Source organism: Lissotriton helveticus, chromosome 5_1, assembly GCF_964261635.1.
Source record: "Lissotriton helveticus chromosome 5_1, aLisHel1.1, whole genome shotgun sequence".
Classification (NCBI taxonomy): domain Eukaryota; kingdom Metazoa; phylum Chordata; class Amphibia; order Caudata; family Salamandridae; genus Lissotriton; species Lissotriton helveticus.
In genome coordinates this window covers 453338292-453364484 of record NC_136065.1, presented here as the reverse complement: position 1 = coordinate 453364484, position 26193 = coordinate 453338292, and the positions used below count along the sequence as shown (strand labels likewise).

The 26193-nt window shown below is 44.8% G+C and overlaps 1 protein-coding gene across 3 annotated transcripts in view; it reads right to left on the bottom strand.

Annotated features, from left to right (window-relative positions):
* Positions 1 to 2146: 2146 nt before the first annotated feature.
* Positions 2147 to 26193, bottom strand: part of ZNF488 (zinc finger protein 488) — a 54651-nt gene continuing 30604 nt past the window's right edge. Inside the window, exons 1-4 of one of the 3 annotated variants that reach the window (XM_078640971.1) lie at positions 21992 to 22704; positions 21498 to 21725; positions 5998 to 6229; positions 2147 to 3557 (exon numbers count right to left, since the gene is read on the bottom strand). In XM_078640971.1, coding sequence (XP_078497097.1) covers positions 2410 to 3557; positions 5998 to 6229; positions 21498 to 21713 — 1596 coding nt within the window. In that variant the 5' untranslated portion in view covers positions 21714 to 21725; positions 21992 to 22704 and the 3' untranslated portion in view covers positions 2147 to 2409. Of the gene's footprint in view, positions 3558 to 5997; positions 6230 to 21497; positions 21969 to 21991; positions 22705 to 26193 lie in introns of those variants that run through there. The other 2 variants (XM_078640969.1, XM_078640970.1) reach the window with 2 other exon arrangements.

The window sequence follows — 26193 nt, the reverse complement described above, 5'->3', positions numbered from 1 at the left end:
GCGCAAAACATGTTTTGTGCTGGAAAGTACCCCAAAAGTAGGTAACAGCACCGCAAAGCACTGTTTTGGGATACTTAGCGCAAAGGGGGCATTACATGGGTGGTACATGGGTGTTCCCATGCAACCACTTATGCCTTTTGACACAAAATCCTATTTACAAAGAACTGTAGACAAGGTTTAGCGCCAAAGGTTAACGGCACTTCATAGGAGGCGCTAACAGGAGAAATGTTTTTATTTCTCCTTTCTTTTCTGATGTCGCATGTGTGGTGAACTATGCAACACACATACAAAGTGGCAAAAGCCTCTAAACTTGTCTAGGCATGGTATTTTGTACAGGAAGGGTACCATTCCTGTACAAAACCTATAATCAGGCAGGCACCCTAGAGCTATGGCTCTTAGGTGAGTGCGTGGTGCTCGGCAGCTGAAATCAGCGCAGGCGCTAGGGAGAGGGGAGGAGAGTGTCATATCTCTGTAGCTATGGCGCCCTCCTGCTCCCTCCCTGTCATGCAATACAGTGCAGCCTCGCGGGTACTGTGCTGCGAGAATTTTTTTTAAGTCTGGCCATATGTTGTTTAGCAGTCACACTGCACATTGTATCCTGTTTTGCTCTGCAGCAGTCATTCGGAACAAACCCGCCATGTGGCCTGTTCTGCCATCATCACCCTGCACATCTATAGCATGCACTCTTCTGAGGACATCACTAGGCCGTCACACTGCACGTGCTCATTCAGGAAGACATGCTCCACATCTGTTTCTTGCTAGTTCAGCAGGAACCTCACAATGCATCTGTGTCATGGTTCGAGTTCTGCAGCAAATATCTGCACATTTGTATCAAAAAACGGCTTCCAGTAGCCCGTCTGTTACTCAGAATGTTCAGGCATTCTGCGTGTTTGTATCAAGGACGTACAGTGGAAGTCAAACCCCAAGCCTGTAACATGCTGCCTGTTCTGCAAGTCGCTCTGGGCATTTGTATTAAGACACTGTTTGCTGAAGCTCTACGTCACACACAGCTGTAAGTGAGCCGGGTCCTGCCGGTGCTCAGCACCAGGGGCCTCGTTTATGAGAAATGACGCATCCCTGCGTGAAAGCAGCGATGCGTCGCTTCTCAGTGCGCACTCCTTGCGACATACCTGATGCGTCATATTTAATGTATGACGCATCATGTCGCAAGGAGTTACAGATACTGCGTCACTATTACGAGGCTTTTTGTGGGGGAACGCCCCCTCTGCATACATTATACCTGACGCAGGTATAATGTAGCGCAGGGGGTTTACAAAGTGACGCATCTGCTTAGATGCGTCACTTTGTAAATAGTGCGCAACAGGAGGCATGTTTAACGCCACTGATGCGTCACAAAAAGTGTCGCATCGGAAGCGCAAAACTGACGCAAGTCCTCATAAATGAGGCCCCAGCAGTTTTAAAAAGCAGGTGCAGAGACGGGTCTCTATCGGGCTGTCATTGTTGCCCTCACCCTCAGGGGGAAAAAATCTTAACTCTGCAGCAGTGCCCCCCTTCCCTGCCTTTGAGGTAACGTCACAGAGACTCGTTATAATTCTTGAACAGTCTCATCATTTCAGAACTGAAGCAATTTCAATATTATATACAACAAAGCCATAGCTGTTGCTCATTTATCTTATGCAACTAACAGCCATTGACAAAGCCAATAGTCCTGGCTCGTTGTAGACGTAATGGTGCGTGTTGTATTACATGTCTGGATGCAGTGACAGAAGCAGCAAAATACCAGTCGGGCGGCGCACCATGATAAGCACAGATTTTTAGCTATTGTGTTTTTAAGCCACGCCCTTAATTACATCAACCACGCCCCTTTGAGAGACCCCCCAGTTTTTTCATCCCACTTAAACCCCTGACGCCACATCTGTTTCGTAGTATGTGCCTTCACAGGTGTTCTGCACACCGGCATCAAGCATCGGTCTGTTGTAATGATAACACACGTCTGAACTATGCCGCGTGTTCTGCAGCAGTCACTCTGCACAACTGTATACAGCATGGTCTGCAGCAAACGCACTCCACATCTGTACAATGGTGCTTGCCCGGAAGGTGTCACACTTCATGCGTGCCTCATCCGCGCCCAGGTGCTCACACATTGTCTGCTTAGCAGAGTGGAATGTACATTGTAAAAGTGGTGTGAAAGAAACAATACATTTTATTTAACGTTTAAACCGCCACAGAAAATCTGCTTAGTGCATGGTCATGACTGTCTAAACACTAAAATAACTTTGATAAATATAATTCTTAGAAAGATGTGAAATGTTATTAATTTCTGTACAGATATCTCTGAATGCAAGGGTGCACGTGGAGAGTTACAGGCAGGAGTTCAAGCCACAGCTCTCAGCTATGAGCCTTTAGTGTTCTGGAGGGGTGGTAATGCTCTGCAGTGTCACAACCATGCTAGTTATGGGAAGTCATATGTCGCGATAGATGGTGTCGTTCTTTGAAGTATTCGTGGCATATAGGACATGACAACTTCTCCTCCCGCCTTCTCTTGAACTGCGCCTCCAATGCCGATTCTTTCTTGTGATGAGACCGCATGTGGAAAACCAGATCGGCAGTCATGCGAAAAGAGAGGTTGCATTTTGCGCACCAATTCTGTGCCGACACCCCCAAGGATGTGAAGGTCGGTGGAAGGAGAGTAAGAGAAGAAGAGGTCTGCAGTTGGATCCCGGTTGGCTTGGGCATTTCATCCGGTGTGAACGGAAAAGCTGGATTTCTGCTGAGGCTGCCCTGCAGCATCACCTGAGAATTGCATAGATCATTGCCAAAAAGTGTTGACTTGCAGGGATTACTTGCAAAGTACCTGACGTCCGGCGCGCTGATGAAGCCCAACACATCCCCGAGGCTTTGCCTGGGATCACTCGCAGGATACAAGTTATCCGGAGCTACTCCTTCCACCTCACCCTTAGAGGGTTTACTGAAAGCACTTTTTTCTTCTCCCCTAGCCCTCATGGGCCACACCAAAGAGAAGGCACTGCCCGACGAAGCCCCGGTCAGGCCCAACAAGCCTTGTTCTTGAACGGGCAGCATGGGCGCACTGTCTGATGCGGACTCCTTGCTGCTAGCGAGTTTCAGTCTTTCCTTGGTTTTCTGAACCTCTGTGAAAGCACTATCTTTCTCTTTCCAAGAGAAATGCTTCTTGTAGCTCAAGTTTTTTCTGGAACTGACCTTCAAGGTGGAGCCGCCAAGCATTGTCTCTGGCGCCATGTCCTCTCGGTTTGTAGAACATTGACCTTCGATTTGTTGGTTGGTCTTCTCGAGTAACACAGACTTCCTGCTTTTGTGGATCTCAGGATCCTGGAGTCTAGACCTCTCATCTGAACAATCCTCAGTTTCTTCTTTCTTGCTGGACATTTTCCTTTCAAGATCTCGTGCAAGGTTGTGGAAGTTGGTGGGCTCCTTCATTGTAGTGATTTTCCCAGTTCTTCGGTCCGGAAATCTTTTGTAGAGCAGGTCGTTCTTTTCTTGCACACACAGGAAGCGAACATGGGAAAGGTAGGGATATTCCCTCTCAAATTCCTGGGAGCAGTCTGAGCATCTGTATCCTGGAAAAGCACAATAATGGACATGTTAAGACAGTTTCCTGATTTATCAGACACATACACAACTACATTTCAGTGAAAATTGATTATGCCATTTAGCAAGGTAGCAGTTAATTTTAGTTCAGTTTCGGGGACTTTAGATTAAATCAAATAAATCACACAGGTTTCATTAGTTACTGCTCTAAATTGACATCCATCTACTGTCACTGAGTTTAGTAGGAATCGGTCACTTGAACTGTGACTTGCGTGTTTGGCTTGTGTCTCTTTGCATATCACTGTGAAGTCACCTACTAAACAGGCTGGAAAAATGGGTGCGAAAACACTGTATAATCATGCACTAAGGATCATGTGTAATTAAGTGCCGATGAGCATCACACATTTCTTGCTCCTCTCCATTGTCGGCATCAGTGCATGACTGACAACATGGCCCTAAAATGAGACTGGCTGTTGAGAAGGACTGTCAGAAGTGTTAGTTATCTACAAAATGAGGTAAAACGTATGTTTATAGTGGAGGAATCACCAACCTTGTGAGCATTCTGAATGCTTGCGCATGTGAACAAGTTTTGGCAAAGGCAATAGGTCTCGGCAATGCCCGAGCTATTGCCTTTGTCAATGTGAATGGCTTTTAGCCATGTTGTCTAGCAGCACATCTGCTGTTAAGCATGGCCGAAAGTTACTTAAAGCCCAGAATCACAGGATGTTGAGCCGACGCAGTCTTTTCGCCCCCCCCATGTTGAGTTATTGTCCCGCCTTTCCTAACACAAAAAAACGATATGACGTGGCCTGCGCTGGCCGAATCATAGCACTTCTTTCAGTGATATTCAGTCATGCTGAACAGCAGGTGTGCTGCCAGACAACATGTGTAAAAGGTATGCAGATTGACAAGGCCAATAGCTCGGGATTGCTGAGATCTATTAGCTTTGCCAATGCTTGTTCGGTATTGATGGGGTCTTGCTGAACAAATGAGGAAGTGATAGCGAGGTACAGTTGAGGAGCTCTGAAGTGCAGTGAGGAAGTGGTGTAATGGCCAGAGCTGCCGACAGGGCAACTGGAGAACCAGTTTAGAATCTCGGGGTCAGCTGAACAACTTGTGATTTTGGCCAAATCACTTAGGCTTTCCCCTGCCTGCGGTTCTCAATGTGTCATTGTGTAATGTAGCCAGTGAGCACTGAAAGCACTTTGATACCATCGGCTGATGTTAGAACTATGGTAAGATGGAGGACGGAACAGAGCTCCAATAAAAACAGATCGCGCCAAAAAGAAAGCAGCGACAAGGGAGGTATTGGGGGGACGGGTCCAGTGGCGTAGCAGCGGTCTGCCATGGGTGGCATGAGTTTTGGGGTTGCTCTAATCTGTGGCCGTCGTGCGTCGAGTGCATCAGCAGCGCCTCCCCCCTAACTGCGGCTGGTCTAGCTACACCAATGGACGTGTCAAGCAGGGAAGCTGAGGGAATGAGGAGATGTGCAGGCAACGAAGGGTGGGGGTAAAAAACCTTAATTGAAGCAGGATTAGCAACAAAAATGAATGTGTCATTGTGTAATGTAACTGATGAGCACGCAACGTGCTCCAATACGATTGGCTTGTGTTCCCGCTATGGCAAGACAGATGACGGAACGAGCACTCCAATACCATCAGATTGTACAAAAAAATAAACAAGTGCTGTTCGTGTTTAACAACTTTTTAAGAAATGCATTTGTTTGTGTACAGGCGCATGCGTTTTAGTGGTATGTGTGTATGTGTACAAGGGAGACGACCTGAAATCACCAATAATCCTATGGAGTACTTGAAAAAAAGAAAAATTTAGCTCCACAAACAGGAAGCAGTTTAAGGAGACATGTACTTTGTCCATGCGCTATGGGAGGGCCAAGCACAAGAAAAGGGCATGATGCCTACATGCCATGACTAATGGCATAACAAAAAATTTGAGTGACACTGAAGTTCACCAATGGTAGGAGGTGAACTGCCTGTAGGCCCACAGATAGAACACAAAACGTCTCTTCAAGGCAGTGCATGTGCTGTCTAGCCGAGACCTAAATATGATTATTATTGAGAAAAACCCATGGGCGGCAAGTTAAGGGGACTTACACCTACCATATTGATTGAAAAAACGAATTATTGATTGCATTTCTGTAGCACACACTGGAATAAGGTCTCTTGGCACTGTAGTGCCAAGATGCTGGAATGTGGACGCAGAAAGGCACGGAATCTAGAGACAGTGTGAAAGCCCTGTACATCACTACTTGAAAAGTAATGCATTTAATAACACAAACAAATGGTAATGATTATCCTCTAGCCAGATGTATCCATGATTTATACTAAACAACAAATGCCTACGTTGATTTCTCCAACCGGTCCACAACTTCCCATGTTCCATTACCTTAGTCATTCTGACATTTTCCTATTTTGCTACTCCCAATTAGATACCCAGTAAGTATTTCCTTACCCTTTGTGAATGTTAGGTCTTTCTTTTCCGGAAATCGCAGGAGACGGGAAATTGCGTCATCATACCAGACGAGAAGCTCAGCATTTTTGGGTATTTTTCGAGTAGATCGAAAGAACAACTGACTGTTCTTTAGATAAGCCTCCAAGTTTTGGTCTCTGGAGTCATTTGCGGCTTGTACTAGCCTCATCCACGCTGGACCAGTCGGACCATTTGCTGCACCCAAGGCATCAACCTGCATACAAGAAACACACAATCAAAGTTTAGTATCATTCCATTCCATTGTAAAGGCTTCGTAGGCTTACTGCAGTTATCAACAAGTTCCTCCCTTCCCCTTCTGATTGCTTTCATCCCCACTTATGTTTAATTAGCTCAGCCAGGAGCTATTATCGAGGTGCAGTGTTACAAAATAAGCCATAACCATTCATAACCCTTTAAGTTCTGAATACTCAGTAGTACATGTTAATCTACTGTGTTATGGTTGCAAAAACCTCATTGATCTTAACTGTAAAAATGGAAAATCTAATAAAAATGTTTAAAATCAGAAAAGTCCTTGAATGAGAGCAGATATAACCTGGTCTGATCCCCAAAGTTATGGCCATATATGTGAAGAAACTTATCATTACTGGGTTCAATGCATTTGAGGGGCAATGAAAGGAGATGCCTAGAGTGGCATAGAGTGTCATCGAGTGGAGTGGCTTACAGTGAAGTGGCATAGAGTGAGTGGCGTGGAATGGATTAGAGTGTCATACAGTGGGGTGAACTATGGTAGAGTAGAGTGGCATAGAATGGAGTAGGGTAGTGTGAAGTGGAAGGGAGTACAGTGGCATAGAGTGGAGTAGAATGTCGTGGAGTGGAGTAGAGTGGAATGGTATACATTGAAGTGGTGAAGAGTGGCATATAGTGGAGTGACATGCAGTGGAGTGTTGTAGAGTGCCATAGACGAGAGTGGAGTAAAGTGTCATAGAATTGAGTGGCGTAGAGTGTTGTGGAGTGTCATAGAGTGGGGTATCATATTGTGTCGTAAAGTGCTGTAGAATATTGTAGAGTGTTGTAGAATGAAATAGAATGGAGATGTGTAGAGTCGGGTGGCGTGGAGCGGAGTCCTGTTGTAGAGTGGAGTATTGTATAGCGTCTCAGAGTATCATAGAGTGGAGTTGTGTGGAATGGAGTGGCATAGAGTGGAGTGTCGTAGAGTGGAGTATTGCAGAGTGGAGTAGAGTGAAGTGGCATGGAGGAGAGTTGCAGAGTGGAGTATCATAGAGTGGAGTAGAGTTGAGAAGAGTAGAGTGGAGTAGAGTGACCTAGCGTGGGGAGGCATAAAGTGTAGTGTCATAGAGTGGATTGTCAAACTATGGAACTTCGTGCAGTAGAGGGGAAATGAGTAAAGTGGAGTAAAGGAGCACAAAGTAGAGCAGAGTGAAGTGGAGTGTCGTAGAGTGTAGTGCCGAAGAGTGGAGTGTTGTAGAGTGGAGTGTCGTGGAGTGTCATACAGTATTCTGAAGTAAAGTGGAGTAGAATGGATTAGAGTATCACAGAGTGAAGTGGCGTAGAGTGGAGTATCACAAAGTAGAATGGTGTAGAGTAGGGTGGAGTGTCAGCGAGTGAAATAGAGTATTGTTGAGTGGAATTGCATAGAGTGGAGTGGAATGGAGTAGAGTGGAGTGTCATATAGTGTCACAGAGAGGAGTAGAGTGTCCTAGAGTGAAGTAGAGTGTTGCAGAATGGAGTGGTGTGTAGTGGAGTGGCGTAGACTAAAGTAGCATGGAGTGGTGTAGTGGAATAAAGTTCAGCAGTGTCATAGATTGAAGTGTATTGGAGAGGAATGGGGTAGAGTGCAGTAGAGTGTCATAGAAGTCCAATAGAGTGGAATGGCGTAGGGTGGAGCGGCATAGAATTGAGTCATGTGCATGGAGTGGTGTGGAGTAGACTGTTGTAGACAGGTCTAGAGTAGAGTGGCGAAGAGAATCATGGAGTGGAATGGTGGAGAGTGGAGTAGAGTGGCATGAAGTAGCGTGGAGCAGAGTGTCATAAAGCAGAGTGTCATAGAGCAGAATGACGTGGAGTAGAGTGGAGTGGTGTAGAGTTGAATGGAATGGTATAGAGAGGAGTAGCATGGGGTATAGTAGCATGAGATAGAGTGGTGTGGAGTTCAGTGGTGTGGAGGGGCATAGACTGGAGTGGGGTAGAGTGGAGTGGCATAAAGTGGAGTGGCATAGAGTGGAGTGGCACTGAGTGAAGTGGTATAGAGTGAAGTATCATGGAGTAGAGTGTCATGGAGAAGAGTGATGTGGAGTAGAGTGGCGTAGAGTGGAGTGTCATAGAGTGGAGTGGCATGGAGTAGAGTGCCATGGAGTCGAGTGGCATACAGTGGAGTGGCATAGAGTCTAGTGGCATTATAATGGCGTGGTGTAGAATGGCATGGAGTACCATGTCATAGAGTGTAGAGGCATAGAGTGGCAATGAGTAGAGTACAGTGTAATAAAGCAGAGTGGTCGTAGTCGTGTAGAGTGGCATGGATTCATGTCAAACAGACTGGAGCGGCGCAGAGTGGAGTATGCATGGTGTGGTTGGGTACTGCCATTACAGACAACACATTTGCAATTGAAATTAACTTTACATTTGCACAGACAGACAGTTTTACTGATGAAACTCCACAGAGCACATAAATAATAGGTGGAAATTGCTTTCACCTAGTGTGGCATAGAGTGGAGTAGAGTTGAGTAGCATTAAGTGGCTTAGATTGAAGTAGCATAGATTGTACAGAGTGGATTGGTGTAGAGTGTCATTGAGGTGAGTGGTTTTGAGTGGAGTAGAGTGGAGCAGAGCAGAGGGACGTGGAGTGGTGTACAGTGGAGTGGCATAGAGTGGAGTGGTGTGGAGTAGGGTGTCGTGGAGTAAAGTGACTGGAGTAGAGAGGTGTGGAGAGGATTGGAATAGAGTGGAGGGGCGTAGAGAGGAGAGGCATGGAGTACAGTGGTGTGGAGTAGAGTGGAGTGGAGGGGAGTAGCATAAAGTGGAATGATGTAGAGTGGCATGGAGTCAAGTATCATAGAGTGGGAAGGTGTAGAGTGGCAGAGAATAGAGTAGAGTAGAGCAGAGTGGCATAGAGTGGCATGGATTTGAGTGATGTAGAGGAGAGTGGCATAGAGCGTAGTATGCATGGCTTGGTAGCAAACTGGCATTACAGACAACACATTTTAAAATTGAAATTACCTTTATACTTGCACAGATATACAGTTTTACTGACAAAACTCTACAGTGCACAAACGATAACGTGTGGAAATTGGCATCTCCTAGTATCCTGATTTGCTTTGTTCATATTAAAATATTGTTTTTTACCCCTCTTCAGAATTACAGTAAAGATTAGGAAATATGACAGAAGAATGAGAAGGGAGATATCAGGAAAACATGAAGAAATTGAATTATTTGCACAGAGAACGTAAGGGACGATTACCAATGTGAAGGAGAGGATAACGAAATTAAAGGAATTAAATTGTGTAATAATTTAGAAGGCATCAGCCAGCAAGAATTCAGGGGTTAAACAGGTGTAGAGTGCCCACTGAGCATTACCTCGGTTACAACTGTGGCAAAAAGCTAGAGTACAAAGAAAACATATTAGGAGAGAAGCAAGAAGGCAGCAATGCCTGTGCAGTGTTTATGCATACAGTTGTTGGGAATAGCCCAAGCCCCTGGGAAGTACCTAGCATTGATTTGTTTACCATTATATACAAAAATCTTGCTAAGGACACACCTTGGTTGCCCATGTTCAACAAGGCTATCCAGGTAAAAACAGAGACTCTGAGTTTTAAATAAATTTCTATGAGGTAATTGGAATGACAGTTTTCCCCATAATGGGGCACTGTAAATGGACCAGAAAAAAAACAGTAGCCAGTGTGTGTGTGGAGTGGAATGTTGGTGCATGGTGATGCATGGTTTGTTGGATGTCAGAGAGAGTCAGTTGGAGTATGTAAAGAAGGGAGATGTGGTATACCTGCCGAGCAGCCAGTGTGAGTGTGGAGTGGAATGGTGGTGCATAGCGGTGCATGGATTGTTGGATGTCAGAGAGAGTCAGTTGGAGTATGGGCTAAGCAGGGGGCAGGCTGCTCCTGGTGGGGCTCTTTACTATAGCTCTTGATTTCAACTACTTAATAAACCATCTTACTTAATCTACACCTTGACTACTGGACATCATTTATATTACAACAACCACCAAGGGGCAGGATTACATAGGAGCTGGTGTAGACATTAAGGTGCCGGTGCTGAGCACTGGAAACCACCAGCTCAAATTAAGCACTGCATAGGTAGAGTTAAGAATAATAAACCTTTCTGTACACATATATACCTTCCTTTGAGGTATTATGGTAAGTGATATTCTGGTCAAAACATTTCTGCATGTTGCTATTTTAAACTTGATGCTCTAGTAACATACCAAAGAGGACACAGGAACAAAGAAAGGAATGAAACAGGACAACCTTAAATTACTCAACACTGGAAGAGAAGCTGCAAATGCAACGAGACAGAAGCATAAGGTGTTTGCAAGCTAGATAAGCTAGCTATGTAGAACCACTGCCAAATCATCATACAAGGAGAAAGGCATCTGTTATACCCGGGGACTAAAAGCCTCATTTAAATCACGGTTCAAGCACCTCATTTAGAGGTGGGTGAAGAAGCCAGGTTTCCAGCAGCAGAGACACAGCTGACTGTGCTGTCAGAAACCTTTCACCAATCAACCGTACAACGCTGCTCACATGGTAAGAATACATCATACGGTCTGCTCTGCTTGATGGCCGCCTTCTGACGTACAATGTTCCTGTTGCAGACTGCTAGGAAAATCCTTGAGGTCCCAAACAGGATAAAGAGGAATTAGCCCCAGTCACAGGGAGAAAAGTCCCAGCATATTAGGTACATTGATTATCAATTTTTTTCAACTGAAAATACATGCTTTGGGAGTTTGTTCTTGAAAAACAAAACTGTTTGCAAGCGAATGACAAAAACATGCTATCTGCTCTGCAGAACCACCGCACCAGTGGCTGCACTCAAGGGTTTAGAGATTCAAGCCAGGGTCAGTGTTAAAGATAGGGTGCACTCTTCATGTTTGCGCCATGGCACACCTTAAAGCAGGTGCGCCGGGTTCAAACATGGAAGTGCACCCTATCAGGGAAACATCCTTTACAACGCGGTGTTTACACCGCGGGGCCTTTACGACGCAGCCATCACAACGCAAGTCGTTATTACGACTTGCGCTGGATGGCACTCTTGCTCAAGGAATAGTTTAATTTTCTATTCCAACACCTTCCCTACTGTTATGTGGGCTGGAGTTGGAATAGAAAATTAAAATAATCCACAATCCAGCGCCCTCCAACGCAAGTCGTTGTAACGACTTGCGTTGTGATAACTGCGTTGTAATGGTAGCGCGGTGTAAACACCGCGTTGTAATGACATACATCCCCCTATCATTTAGAATGTGCTGCGGTCAGGGTAGCCGCAAACTTGCACTGCCCCCAGGGCAGCGGATTTAAGATAAATACAGAGCAGCTATGTAAAAGCTGCTCTGTGTTTCTCTGTGCAGGCAGCAGCCTGCCTGTGCTTTTAAAAGGGATTAGAGATTCCCTTGCAGGCGGGTGCAGTGAGTGAGTCCACCTCCTGCAAAAGGATATCTGGGAGTCCATTCCATGGCACCCCCCTTTCATCCCTTTAGAGGGTTGCATTCAGAAGGCACACTGAAAGAGCACCTCCTTTTTGTGGTGCACTTTCATTGCGCCTTCTAAGGCATGTTTGTTTGCCTCTGTGCCCATGTCCGTAATACGGTGTGGGCGCAGAGGCAAAGTGATACCCTCATTTGCCTTGGGCCATGCCCCCATGCAAATGAGGGAATGCCCTCTAATGATAGCGAGAACTGTATTACAAAAGGGGCCGCACAAGCATCTGCACCCCCTCTTTAATACCAAAGTGCCCTGAGGGCGCATAAAATGGGCGCAAAAGCCCGCTGCGCTCCTGGGGCCTCATTTATGAGGCTGTACGTCACTTTTACGCTGCCGGTGCGTCACTTTTTGTGACGCACCAGTGGCATAAAAAATTAACCTTGTTGCACCATATTTATAAAGTGACGCATCTATGTAGATGCGTCACTTTGTAAACCCCTGCGCCACATTATACCTGCACCAGGTATAATGTATGCAAGGGGGGCGTATTGATGCAAGAAAGGATCATGAGATTTCACTGCGCCACTTCTAGGACTCAAATGCGTCAAAAGCTTATGCCTGCCTCACAGCAGACGTAAGACTGACGCAGGCCGTTTCACATGGGGCTTGCCCCATGTGAAAGGACACATTGCTGGAGTTGCGTCACTTTTGTGACACACTCCAGCAATGCGTCACTTTTGCGCCTACAGATGCGTCAGAAATACTGACGTATCTGTAACTTCTTGCGACATGATGCATCATACTATAAATATGACGCATCATTGGTGTCGCAAGGAGGGCGCAACTAAAAGTGACGCATCGCTGTCTTCACGCAGCGATGCGTCACTTTTCATAAATGAGGCCCCTGGGGCGCTCGTGTAATACAGCCCCAGGCAGTAAGGAATCTCTACTTATGGTTGGAGGTCCTTCACCACAGGGGTGCAGGCCAAAGATTCCACTGACTTGGTGAGCCAGCAGGCCGCAAGCCTGGGCCTAAATTTACCATGTAAGGTAGAATCTAACAAAGCAGCGAGGAGAGACATGAGGAAGAACACAGGCAAACCAGGATTTATTGATGGAAGCCAAAAAAGCAAGACTGGCCGACCTCTGGGGAGTCGACTCAACAAAACAGAGAACAAGCACAAGGCTGAGCTCCCGTTCAGTACCACAGACACCAGCTGGTGGTGAAAGGCAGCCTCACAGCTCACTCCCAAACAGGGATGGAGCAGGCTCCAGCACAGAGCAGCTGGTCTCAGCCCAGCACAGCTGAGATTGCTGTTAAGCCCTTCTGCGGTCCACAACTGCAAGGAAAGCATATCCTCTAAATGACAGGATGCAGCAGAGCAGCAAGGCCAAACCCTGGAAAGAAGGGCGGGATGCTGCGGTTCCATATATGACGAAATACAAGGGAAAAATTACAAATAATAAATCAAAGAAACAGGACAAAGCATCTTGAACACCCTCTGCTCTCCCACTCCAGCAGCTAAAGAAGGGTAGGGGGGACACTGGGCTTGATGGGGTGGCAGGCTGCAGCCCAAACACAATGATTGTTTCTTTATGAGGCTCGCCTGACGGCAGCTCTGCAGAGAAACACTCATTAATAGGAAGATAGGGGAAAACCATGGGAGAGCCGATGGGGGAAAGATGAGCAAACCATAGTAATGGAGAGCAAGGAAGAGGGAATATTAAAATGTTGGAAAATGTACAGACTGAGTGAGAAGCAACTAGGATGGGAAAGAGGACGGTAAGATAGAAAATGTAAAGAGGTGAGTTAAGAAAATGGGTAGATAAAGAAAAAGGAGAGAAGGAAGTTAGGAAGCAAGGATGAAAAGAACGGAAGGTATAAGGAAGGAATAAGGTGAAAGGAGGCAGGGAGTAGATGAAGGGTAAAATGAAGGAATGGATGGCGAAAAAAGGATTTGAGGAAGGACAAAAGGATATTCAGATGAAAGAGCGAAAGGAACAATGAATAGATGGAATGTTAAACTGAGGGGTAAAAAGCTGAATGGGTGAAAAAAATGTGTGGGTGAAAGAATTAATGGATGGAACAGTGAAATTGAGGATTAAGGGGTAGAGATAGGCAGATGGATGAGTGAAAGAATTGATGGATCGTGGCTGAACCTTGGATAGAAAGATTAATGGATGAAATTGTAAAAATATAGCTGTATAGGACGATGCAGGGTAGATGATAGAAAGATGAAAGGCAGAGTGAGTTGATGGATAGATGGAATGAAGGGTAAAAAGCTGGATGGAGTGAGTGAGTGAGTGAGTGAGTGAGTGAGTGAGTGAGTGAGTGAGTGAGTGAGTGAGTGAGTGAGTGAGTGAGTGAGTGAGTGAGTGAGTGAGTGAGTGGATGGCACAAGAGAATGGAAAGACGTGTAGATGGATGTATGGATGAGTGAAAGAAAGGGTGAATTAAAGGGTAAGGAGTGGACCGAAGGCTGAAAGGCTGGATGGATAAACAAAAGAGAGAAGAGGAAGGTTGAAAAATGGATGGGTGTACAGGTGGTAGAATGAAAGGAAAGGTATATGGATGGGTAGCTGGATGAATAAATGAATGGAATAGTGAAAGAAAGGGCAAATAGAATAATAAACTAATGGAAGGATGAAATGCTAATATAATAGAATGATGAATGGAAGGAAGGAAGGAAGAGTAAAAACAGATAAACAAATGAAAGGAGGGTTAAATGGTTAGAATATCAATGGATGGAAAAATGAAATGGGGAAAGGATTCATGGATACAAAGATGAAAGGAGGGGTGGATGACGTGGTAAAACAATGGCTGGGTAGAAGTGTAAAACGAGAAACCAATGAATGGATGGTAGGATGGAGGACTAAAAGGATGGACGTACAGATGGATGGGATAAAGGGAGGAATAGTGAAAGCAACTGCTCAAGTCAAGGGAGAGTTTGACTTTTTAATTTTCTGGTTATTCCATTTAAACAGGATCTTCGAGTGTCTACAAAATGCTTAAACTGGTAGCAGGAGGGTGAAATTCTAACAGCAGAACCGAACAACAGTAAAAATATCAGAATAGCAACAGGAGTGTGACAATCAGGATAACAATAACTAAGAAGTAAATATCAAATGAAGAATCAGATGAAGGGCGGGATTTTAAAAACGAAAACCTGGATAATAAGAGTGAGGGTAAGTGGGTAACGCAATTAAAGATGCAGATTTGAGGCTCGGAATAGCAGTGAGAAAAAAGAATGAACAGGTGAAAATCAGAACAACACAGTGGGGTTCTAGAGGTATCCAATATATTGCAACACAATTGAAGAATGGGATGTGCTGGTGAAGTATATACAGCGGAAGCTAATGATTGAAGATCACAATAATAACACAACTGGTACACAAGAGAGTGAAGATCCAGATAGCACAATAGATGAGTAAGATGATGGAAAAAAATATTCAGTCGTTGAAAGTATCAGTGTGAACTGCAGGGGTAGCTGTGTGTTTGGAATGTAAATGATGTAGAGGCCTGGGCCATATTACATGATCTTGGAGAGACGCATGGCAATTTTACACAAACACCCACAAAATCGCACAAACCTTGAGGTTCAAAGACAACATTTGACCTGGAAGCCCAATGTCACAAATGTTGTGTTGGAGCTGTATGCCAGGAGAAATGTTGAGCGAAAATGTTGCTGCACTAGTGCTATATTATATAGGTGGATATGTAAACAAGGTGATTTCATTGTAATTGGCTTTCAGTCAGTGTGCATCCACAACAAAAGCTGCTATTGGTAAGTAGGTATCTGTGTCTGCACCTACTCTCACACTCTATGCAACACTCCATGTGTAGGCACTGCACACCGCACTAAGCTTAGTGCATGTCAACTAACATTTCCCACATGGGACATACATTATACTGCACCATTCCAATCCCACACTTCTGAAATGTAACCCAGAAATTAATAAAGATCATAGAATGTCCCTGCCTCTTTATTGGTCGGAAGTGCTATACAAATGTTTCTCTACAATTTAATAGAATGTGTAATGAATCCATTTAGGCTCAGTCTCAGAAGCCATGGTGGGGAAGTTTACAATTTGGTATTCGCTGGGATTACTCTTACATTTGGAGAAAATTTCCAATTTTGTTGCAATTCATAAAGCGTTCCAGTACCCTTTTCTTTTTCAGGATTACTCGCATAGTTAATATTTAACATTTATGCATGTGGCATTCCACGGGTCAATATGTATGCATACATAAAGGGAACAAAAAACGGGCATTAGCACTTGTAACTTTTTATGTTTCTGTTCAAGTCAAATGTTGGCCCATCTGAAGCCCCTAGGCTACCAATAAATGTTGTGTGTTCTCTTCTCGCTCCCACCTAGGAAGGACACTTCTCCTGCCCTTGATCATATCTACCAGACGTCTGCTGCCAGTGTGAAAAATTATGCCTAGGAGTAATATAATAATGTGGGAGTAATCGGAGTAATATTGATTTTTTGAGTTACTCGAGAGACACAGAATTACCAATAATTAGTGGTGGATGTAGCATAATCATGCAGAATTACCTAAAAAATCCATACATGTATGAGATAAGAGTAATTCTGCATTTAATGCTATTTTCTTAGCTTATACATGCTCCCTCGCATTCAAAATGGACACAATGATGCGTTTTGCACTAAGAAATATCTCGAAATGTAACAGAACTCGCTCAATGTGCACTTGGGGTAGAATTCTCCCCAATTTAGTCCTGATATTTAGCTCTATTTTTGTGTGCAAAATGCACACTACTATCCAAAATGGATGCAAAGATTAACTTTGCACAAAGAAATAGAATTACCAGAATTACTCTGATTACTTTGGCATAATTAAAATTACTCCTAGGTATACAGATAATACCCGATTATGCCCACTTGCATAATTAAGAGTAATTTGGAGGGAAAAATTATATCACAAGAGCATTTTTAACAAGCGCAAGCTGCTCGCGCTGCAGTGTGCTATTTTCTTAGCACATAATGCATCCTTGTCCATTTTGGACGCGAATATGCATTTTGCACTATAAAGCTAGAGCTAAATGCCAGGAGTAAGTTGGGAGAAAACACTACCACAAGTGCACATTTTGCAAGTACAAGCAGCTGATTGCACTGTTATTTGTGTTCTGTTGCGTTTGCCACTATTTCTTAGTGCAAAATGCATCCATGCATGCATTTTGGATGTGAGCTGCATTTCTGCACTAAGAAAATAGCGCTAAATGCAGAATTATCAAGTAATTGTACATATTCTCACAGAATTACGTAATTCTGCATGATTATGCTACGAGGACCACATCAACAAGCACAGAGGTGGAATCACCATCATTCACATAGAGAATTTCCACTGCACCCCCTCCTTAAACGATGCCACTCTGATAACGGAACACCTTAGCTTCCAACTCTGAACCAACAACAAATCCACCATCAGAGGTACCTCACATACAGATCCCCAGGTCCTTGCCCCAGATTCTGTGTTGAAATCCCCAACTTCATCGCTATATCATCCTTGAATACCTCAACTTTAACTTCGACAACTCCAATGATGCCAACACAGCCATCCCATTCGAAAGCATTCGCCTCACCCAACTGGTCACTGATCCCACCCACATGACAGGACACACATTCACCCAATCTTCTCGGCCAGCGACAGAATCAATTACAGCCAGGTCATCGAGCCCACCTGGACGGACCACCCCATTGTCTATTTCCCCATTGCTGGACTCTCCAGCACCATCCCCAAACCACCCAACACCACACATTACAGCTCGAACAAGATCTCAGAGAGCCAATGGACTGATACCCTCAATACCTCCCGTCCACACACTGAAACCAACCTTGAACAGGCAGTCAGGAACTTCTAAACCTGGATCACAGACTGCGCTGACATAGTTGCCACGCACAAACCCACCAGTCCAAAATATCTTCCAAGCAAGCCATCTGGTACACCAATGAGCTAAGAACGTCAAAGTTTACCTGCAAACAATGTGAGAGGAGATGGCGTTTGAAAAGAACCCACGGACCAACCTACTTTCAAAACCACCTCAACATTTTCCACTGATTCCTGGAAAGGACAGAAAGAAGTGCTCCGGCTGACCGAATCAAAGTAAGCTCCAACAACAGAAAGGAACACTTCAACATCATCACAGAGTTCTCCAGCCCATCAACTTCCAAAAACAACATCACCCCCTCACAAGAACTCTACGACTCCTTGGCAGATTTCTTCCACAACAAGATCTACACCTTCTACTAGAAATTTGAACCCAACCCACGACTTCCCCAGCCAGTTCGACCCCATAATTGGAGAACAAATCCACCTACTCACCACCTGGGACCAGCTCATCATGCAAGACACCACCGCCATCATGAACTCCATCCACTCAGAAGCACCCAGGGACCCATGCCCCCACCACATCTTCTGGTTTATAAAAAGGGGGTAACCCTGTGTCCCTCAGAACCTGGGTATATATGATTAACAAACAAAATGGTTCTGTTGGGTAGCAAAGACAATTCCTTTGGTATAGGCTTAGATCAGCTCAAAAGACAAGCAAACAAGCACAAACTCTCTGATAGACAAAGTTTTTATATGTATTAAAAACAGAACATGAGACAATATCCTGGAATTACTTCATTCCGTTACATTGCTAGTAAATGCGTTAACTTCGTGAAAAAGTGACAATAGTGATTACGGTGACAAGTGCAATGTATACAGTGACATTTATATACACAACAAATATTTACAATAAGACCTAATGGGAAATGACAAGGGGCGGTGGGGTTGGGGAGGAAAACGAGGTATTTTTTGTCGTTTATGAGGCCAGTTTTTCACAAGTAGATAATCCAAGGAAAACAAAAATGGTTAATATCCAAGTTCCTGGAGTTTTAACTTGGCCGAGGTAATAGCGTCGACGTTTCGACCCTTGTTGCACCCCAGTTGGTGGTTGCGGCGGGTCTTTATCAAGACAGGGGGAGGGACGGGGATCGGTCAAATGGTGAAAGTTCCAGAAGGTAGCCCCTTGGTCAACCCTCGATGCAGTATTAATCCGCACTTAAACTCCGCGATCTGGATATGAAATGCCAAACCGAGCTGTCCGGGAGGCTCCCGGACAGCTCGGTTTGGCATTTCATATCCAGATCGCGGAGTTTAAGTGCGGATTAATACTGCATCGAGGGTTGACCAAGGGGCTACCTTCTGGAACTTTCACCATTTGACCGATCCCCGTCCCTCCCCCTGTCTTGATAAAGACCCGCCGCAACCACCAACTGGGGTGCAACAAGGGTCGAAACGTCGACGCTATTACCTCGGCCAAGTTAAAACTCCAGGAACTTGGATATTAACCATTTTTGTTTTCCTTGGATTATCTACTTGTGAAAAACTGGCCTCATAAACGACAAAAAATACCTCGTTTTCCTCCCCAACCCCACCGCCCCTTGTCATTTCCCATTAGGTCTTATTGTAAATATTTGTTGTGTATATAAATGTCACTGTATACATTGCACTTGTCACCGTAATCACTATTGTCACTTTTTCACGAAGTTAACGCATTTACTAGCAATGTAACGGAATGAAGTAATTCCAGGATATTGTCTCATGTTCTGTTTTTAATACATATAAAAACTTTGTCTATCAGAGAGTTTGTGCTTGTTTGCTTGTCTTTTGAGCTGATCTAAGCCTATACCAAAGGAATTGTCTTTGCTACCCAACAGAACCATTTTGTTTGTTAATCCCACCACAGCTTCAGCCTAGGGAGTAAGACAATCAGCATTGAGCTCACCACCATCCTCAACGAACTGATCAACATGGCCACTTTCCCCGATGAATAGAAGCATGCAGAAGTCAAGCCCCTACTCAAGAAACCATCTGCCGAACCCAATAAAGTCAAGAACTATCGTCCTACTCTCTGCCCTCCTTCCCCTCAAAGGCCCTTGAGAAATCCATCAACTACCAACTCACAGAACACCTGGAGAATCACCATCTCCTGGACACCTCCCAATCAGGATTTGGCACTAATCACACCACCAAAACTGCTTTACAGGCCACCATGGACGACATCAGAACACTCCTAGACCAAGGGAAAATGAGGCCCTGATTCTCCTCGACCTTTCCGCAGTTTTCGACACAGTATCACACAGAATCCTGATCAATATACAACACAACATCGGAATCAGAGGAAACGCCCTCAAGTGGATCTCCTCCCTCCTGACAGGGAGAACCCAGAGAATACACCATCCACCCTTCACCTTGGAATCTAATAACAATATCTGCGGCGTCCTTCAAGGCTCATCCCTCAGCCCCACCTTGCTCAACACCTACATGACTCCCGTGGCCATCGTCTAAGATCACACAAACTAAACATAATTTTCTTTGCCGACAACACCCAGCCCATTCTCTCACTATCCGAATTCCCCGACACCATGCTAACAACCTTCCGCAGTTGCATGATGAACATTGCTGACTGGATAAGAACCAACTACCTCCAACTCAACACTAATATTCAGAAACACCTCCCCATGGGACAATGCATGGAGACCTCCTGAACAAGGCCCCCACCAACACCGACCAGCTACACCCACAAGCTTGGCATCATCCTGGACAATAAGCTAACCATGACATAATAGATTAACGCAATCTCTTCTTCCTGCTTCCTCACCCTTCGCATTCTCAAAAAGATTTTCAAGTGGCTTCCCTTCGGCACTCGACGCACCATCACACAAGGCCTGATCACCAGCCGACTGGACTACAGCAACACACTATATGCAGATATCACAGTGCCACTCCTCAAGATACTACATGCAATACAGAATTTGGCAGCTAGGCTCACACGTGATCTCTTCAAGTGGACCCACATCACACGCCCACCTCTTGAAGGTCCTCCGGCTCCCCGTGTAGAAGAAATGCCAGTTCAAGATGCTGATTCACATCTTCAAAGCCCTCCACAACCTAGGACCAGAGTACATTAACCACCTACTGAATTTCCACCTCCCATCCAGACACCTGCGCTCTACATCCCTATTCATCGCCTCAACTCCACCATATGTTGCAGAAACAATGGAGGACACTCCTTCACCCACCTTGCTGCGAAAGCATGGAACAACCTCCCATTTCACCTACAGACGTCAGCCACCTTGCTGGAATTTAGAAGAAGACTCAAGACCTGGTTATTCAAATAAGCCTGGCAGTTATCTGGGCCTGCAAACTCTCACGGGTGATTAGCTGCACTCTACAAATCCATCTGGATTGAAATAATGCGATGTATGCCCACCTCTAGTTAATTATGTGCAAAAATATGATTGTTTGGTGTGTTCATCTAATTCTACACGTGGATCCACCCAAGAATGCCTCTAAAGTCATCCCTGTAGCTACATTTGTGAATACAGAAATTTCACTATAATGGTTAAATCCCCACACTTGCAGATGCTGACATGCACGGATGTGTGCAGATTTTGCCACCTGTATGTGACTATTGTAAAGTCATATTACCAGCAATACAGTGCTGCACACATCTCTGTTAACATAACAACATTATGCTTCACCCACAGAAGCTGGTTGTGCTGAAAGTCAGACTAGGTGACTAATACTTAATTTGTACAAGAATAAGTGCTTGGGCACAAAGATTTTGCTCAGAAACTGGCAGCCGGCGCTTTCGAAGGTCGCAATGTCAAATGCCAAATCTGAATTTGCTTTTGTGGATTTCACCTGGAAGCGTCGAACATTTATTTATTTGCTTAGCAATCACTACTTTATATTAAACATGCAACATGCAATTTTAACGTTTTAATTTTTTATAAAAATCTTTTTACATTTTTTAAAATATGTTAAAGGGTTTGAGTTTGTACCTTAAAGACGTAATGGATGTTTCTTGTATCCACACATTTGAGAGCAATAAATCCTATCGTATCGAGGAAGGTGTATGGGAACAAGCAAGGCCCAAAAATCGTTCCCTCAGGAATCTCTTGGGTGGTATAAACCGTTGCAAAGATATCTGGGAAGTGGTTTTGGAGGAATTTGCTGTCGCTTGTCCAGAGAAATTTTGGCAAAGATGTAAGATCCATGATGGCGCACACCTGTAATAGAAGATAGAGTAGTGAGAGCAAGAAGTAAATAAAGACAAAGAAGGACAAATAAAGGGGTAGTAAGGAAGACAGGGCAAGAGATAAAAAAGGGAGGATGAAAGTGAGTTGAATGCAGAAGAGTGGAGAAGTGGAAAGAGATAGTGAAGAATGTGATCATTAAATCAGAGCTATGAAAGAAAAGAAGTTACAAATGAATTCCTTCTTTTTTTGTACATATTGAAAGAAAATTCTGAATAGAGCTTGAAACAGTGAAATACCTTGCTTCTAAGGTATGCTTGAAATGTAAAAACGAGCAGCAACTGTAGAGAAGAACATAAAAAGGAGTCGAACTATTTAATTGTAAAACTCAGTCTCTGCTAAATCAGATCTCTCACACCTGCCCAATCTAGATACACATTTGGATGTCACAGAACAGCCCTTTCCTAAATAACTCCACAACAGAACCACTGATAGCCATAGAATAATGAGACATATCTCATAAAATGTACACCTAGGCGGTAAATGTTAACACAGGTGTAAATTCTGAGGCGGAGAGCGGTTACATGTTGAAATCACCCTGTACCCAGTTGAGTCATGAAAACTCATCCTTGCCCATTGCCATACAGTGCTTATCACGATCACTGGGCTAAAATGGTCTCTGCCAAACAGAGCTGGGTAGTGTGCCATCTTACCTGGGAGAGAGGGTCTTTTAAGCCCCCTTCACTAGGGAAATCAGCGCCACTTCAGTTCCATAGAGTGTTTGTGTCTCTGTAACACAACTGTGCAAGCATAAGGCTGGTTTTAAGTTGAAGTTGAAGTGATTTGTTAAGCGCTCTGTTACCAAGTGGTTTCCTGGCGCTGGGGGGTTGACACAGCGGAGGGGAGACACCGGAGAGTTACTATGATGGCTAGGCTTGAGAAAAGAGGTGGGTTTTTAGGGCTTTACGAAAATCCAAATAAACAGTTATGGACCTGATAGGCAGGGGGAGGGTATTCCAGAAACAGGGGGCCAAAGTGGAAAACCTCATGCCGCCCACCCTGGTCCTCCGAAACCGAGGGACGCTAAGGAGGGCCTGGGTGGAAGAGCGGAGGCTGCGGCTGGGGACATAAGAGGTAATCGTGGAGTTAATATAGACTGGGGCTGTGCCAGCACGGCCATGAAGACCATGCAGCCCATCTTAAATAGGGATCTCTGCAGAATGGGTAGCCAATGAAGTGACTTAAGCAGGGGAGAAGTGCGATGGAACTTGGGAAGCCGGTAGATGAGACGAGCGGCTTGATTCTGTATGGAATGAAGACGCCGCAGCTCATAGGCAGGAATGCCCACGTACAGACAGTTCCCATAGTCCAAACAGGAGGTGATCATGGCCAAGATAATGAATTTGAGGGCTTTGAAGGAAAAAAACGGGAGATCTTACGAATAACTCGTTTTATGTATATATGGTTTTATACTGAGTGCTGTTACTTGTTCCACCAATCGCAGTGTCTTGCAAAAAGATGTTTTACCATCGGCAGTGGAAGGCGGTGCACCTTATGTGCATGGGACAGGCCCTCCCACAAATAAAGTGTGCCTGACCAGGGCCGATTTGGGAACCCAAAGCAGCCCTGGCAATATTGACGGACCAGCCACCCTGCGGTTTTTGTTACTGGGGGCTGATAAAGCAGCACCGCTGCAAATCTGGCCCCCAGTAACAAAACCGGCCTCCACCACTGCAAAATCGGCCCCACCCTTCCAACCTCCAGAGGAAACGCCCGATGCCCACTACAGCGAATCCGGTTTATGCCTGACCTTGTAGCGACCCAACGCAGCAGCATATGACGATGGAGCTATATAATTGTCAGCGGAGCACTCCAGAAAGTTCCGCTCACGTACACGTAACGGGTCACAGCAAGCATGCGCCTAGGCGGTGCCTGCAAATTCTGCTCAGTATCGCCTATTACATGGGCCATCAACTCTACCTTGGATCATGTCCACCGTAGAGCACCTCCAATCCACATCATGGGGTCATCTCAGCTTAACATTCCATGGAACATAGCACATGGGCTGTGCTTTGACGAAGATAGGCTGCTCAAAGACGTAATTTAAGTCTTCCAAGTCTGTATTGGCATCTGTGCAGACCAGCACACCTCTACACTACCCTCTACAAACTACTCCACATCAGCAACAATGAGCCTGATCTCTAAGTTCACCAAGTATTATAGAATTGGGCTGCAACAATCCGAGGCCAAATCTCATAAACTGCAATTGCAATTATTTCTGGTTACAAACTGAATTAAGTATGCTTACCAATCTTTAATGTATATGCAAAATGTAGTGCACACAAATCCATCTAAACCACAAATCTTTCAGCTCAACTTTCTCTGCATTACTTAATGATCAAGGTTTCAGTTGTATCACCATATATGTAAAGGAAGTCTTGGTTATAGCGTTAGTAAATGTGCACTGATTTTCTTGGCAATTCATGTTTTACATGAATTTCCCAGCTAGAACTGCAAGCCAAAATATATATAGGTTAGAAACGTGCATACACTTTTGAAGCTTTTCCAGCAGGGCCATATTAACAGCATTATAGGCCCCAGGGCAAAGTGGTGCACTGGGCCATGCCTACACAACCACTTATAGGAATAAAACTGTTTAACGGAAAATTAATGTTAACCCCTTCACTGTGGGGTGTTTCCCCCCTGCTTTGCAGGGGGAAGGGGGCCGCGCGTGGCGCCGCTGTGCTTGTGACGAGCTCAGCTCGTCATGAGGCACAGTGGAGCTGCACTCATGACGAGCCACACCCGTTTGGAACGTTCAGCACAGCGGGTAATTATCCCCGCGTGTGAACGTACCAACGGCCATGACGAGCTCAGCTCGTCATGAGTGCAGCTCAACCGTGCCTCATGACGAGCTGAGCTCGTCACAAGCACTCAACAAGTTAAATTCTGGTCCTCATTGGGCCCCTATGCTTGTGGAGCCATCAGCAATTTGCCCTGCGTACCCATGTGTTAAAACAGCACTGCTTCCCAGCAGAGCCTACCTGTCCACTTTATCCCTCTCTCAGCTGTACCATGTCTCTTCTATCAGTGCTATATGCTTTCTCCTTCCTGCCAGACCTTTTGAAGTTACTGCCCGCCCTCCCTTTTGCAGTTACTGCCTGACCTCCCTATTGCAATTACTGCCCACCACCCTTCTCTTCATTAGATCTTGTTTTCTTTTTTGGTTGAACTTCAGTTGTATTCCTGCTTGGCGAGAATCATTATGGTCATGAACATCACACACTACAGAACATGCACTAAGCGGATCGATTTAACAAGAACACTGCATACAAATCAGCAGTGCACGGAGAAGATATACAACTGGACAGTGGCAGCTCCTATGCTGAGGCAGAAGAGCGTCGCCCTACTGTTTTTAGCAGTGGAAATGAAGAAAAAATAAAATGATAATAACTTCAATATAATGATAATAACTGGACGTTATTATAATTTTTTTTGTTCCTGCATCTTTGCAGGGTGGGGTGCAGCTGCTCTGCTCTAAGAGCATGGGAAGGAGTGGTGACCCTCTGTAAAGTGCGCATGAATGTTTGACTGGCCAGTCATGCTCACTTTGCATGCTCTCCATGCAGGCTGCTGCATTATAGCCTGCATGGTGAAAATGCCCAGGCCCCCATTCCCCATCTGAGCGCCGAACCACAGCGCTCAGACCAATGTACTTGATCTGGGGAGCCTGTCTGCTTCCTTTGCTGGCTGGAGCAGAGGGATGTGGACGATGAGGAACGACGTGGAGAGATGCGAGGAGGTAAGGTTTCTTTTTTTTTATCTTTGGCCCCGCCCACCCCACCACCCCCGATCTGTGCCAGCATCTACTGCAGCTGGACATTGCCGTGCTCACAATAGTGCACATTTCCAATTGCATGCCACATACACAACATCAAAAAGTGCATTTCAGACAGAACATTGCACTCACATGCAGTACAGTTGTATTATAGACAGGGCCATTGGAGTTATGCAATTCTGGGCTGCAGCAGTTTCCTGCATAATTGTGGATTTTACTCATTTGTCACACAATCCATAATCTGATGCATAATCTGCAAATTTTAATAAAAAGTGTTGTTTTGGGTTTAAATGGTTAAAAGTTACTAAAAGCGTAGCAACACATGCTCCCACGTAGTGGAAGTCCCTTCGGGACTGGTTGACTGATCATCTTTTAATTGCTTATTGCTGTATATGTGTGTCAAACTGGTACTCATAAGGCAAAATCTTTGCCCATACAGTGCAACCATGTGCATGAATGATAAAATAATAAAGCAATATTATCACAAAATGAGTTGAATTACGCTGATTACTTTGCCTTTTCTTGCCCTATAAATTGCACTTCCCATGCCGCATAATTCAAATGGCCCTTACTACAGACATGGACATCATCATACCAACAACTGTGCATTCCACCTGTACACTTCATTCAATATCATAGAAAAGAGCGTTTTAAGATAGAATT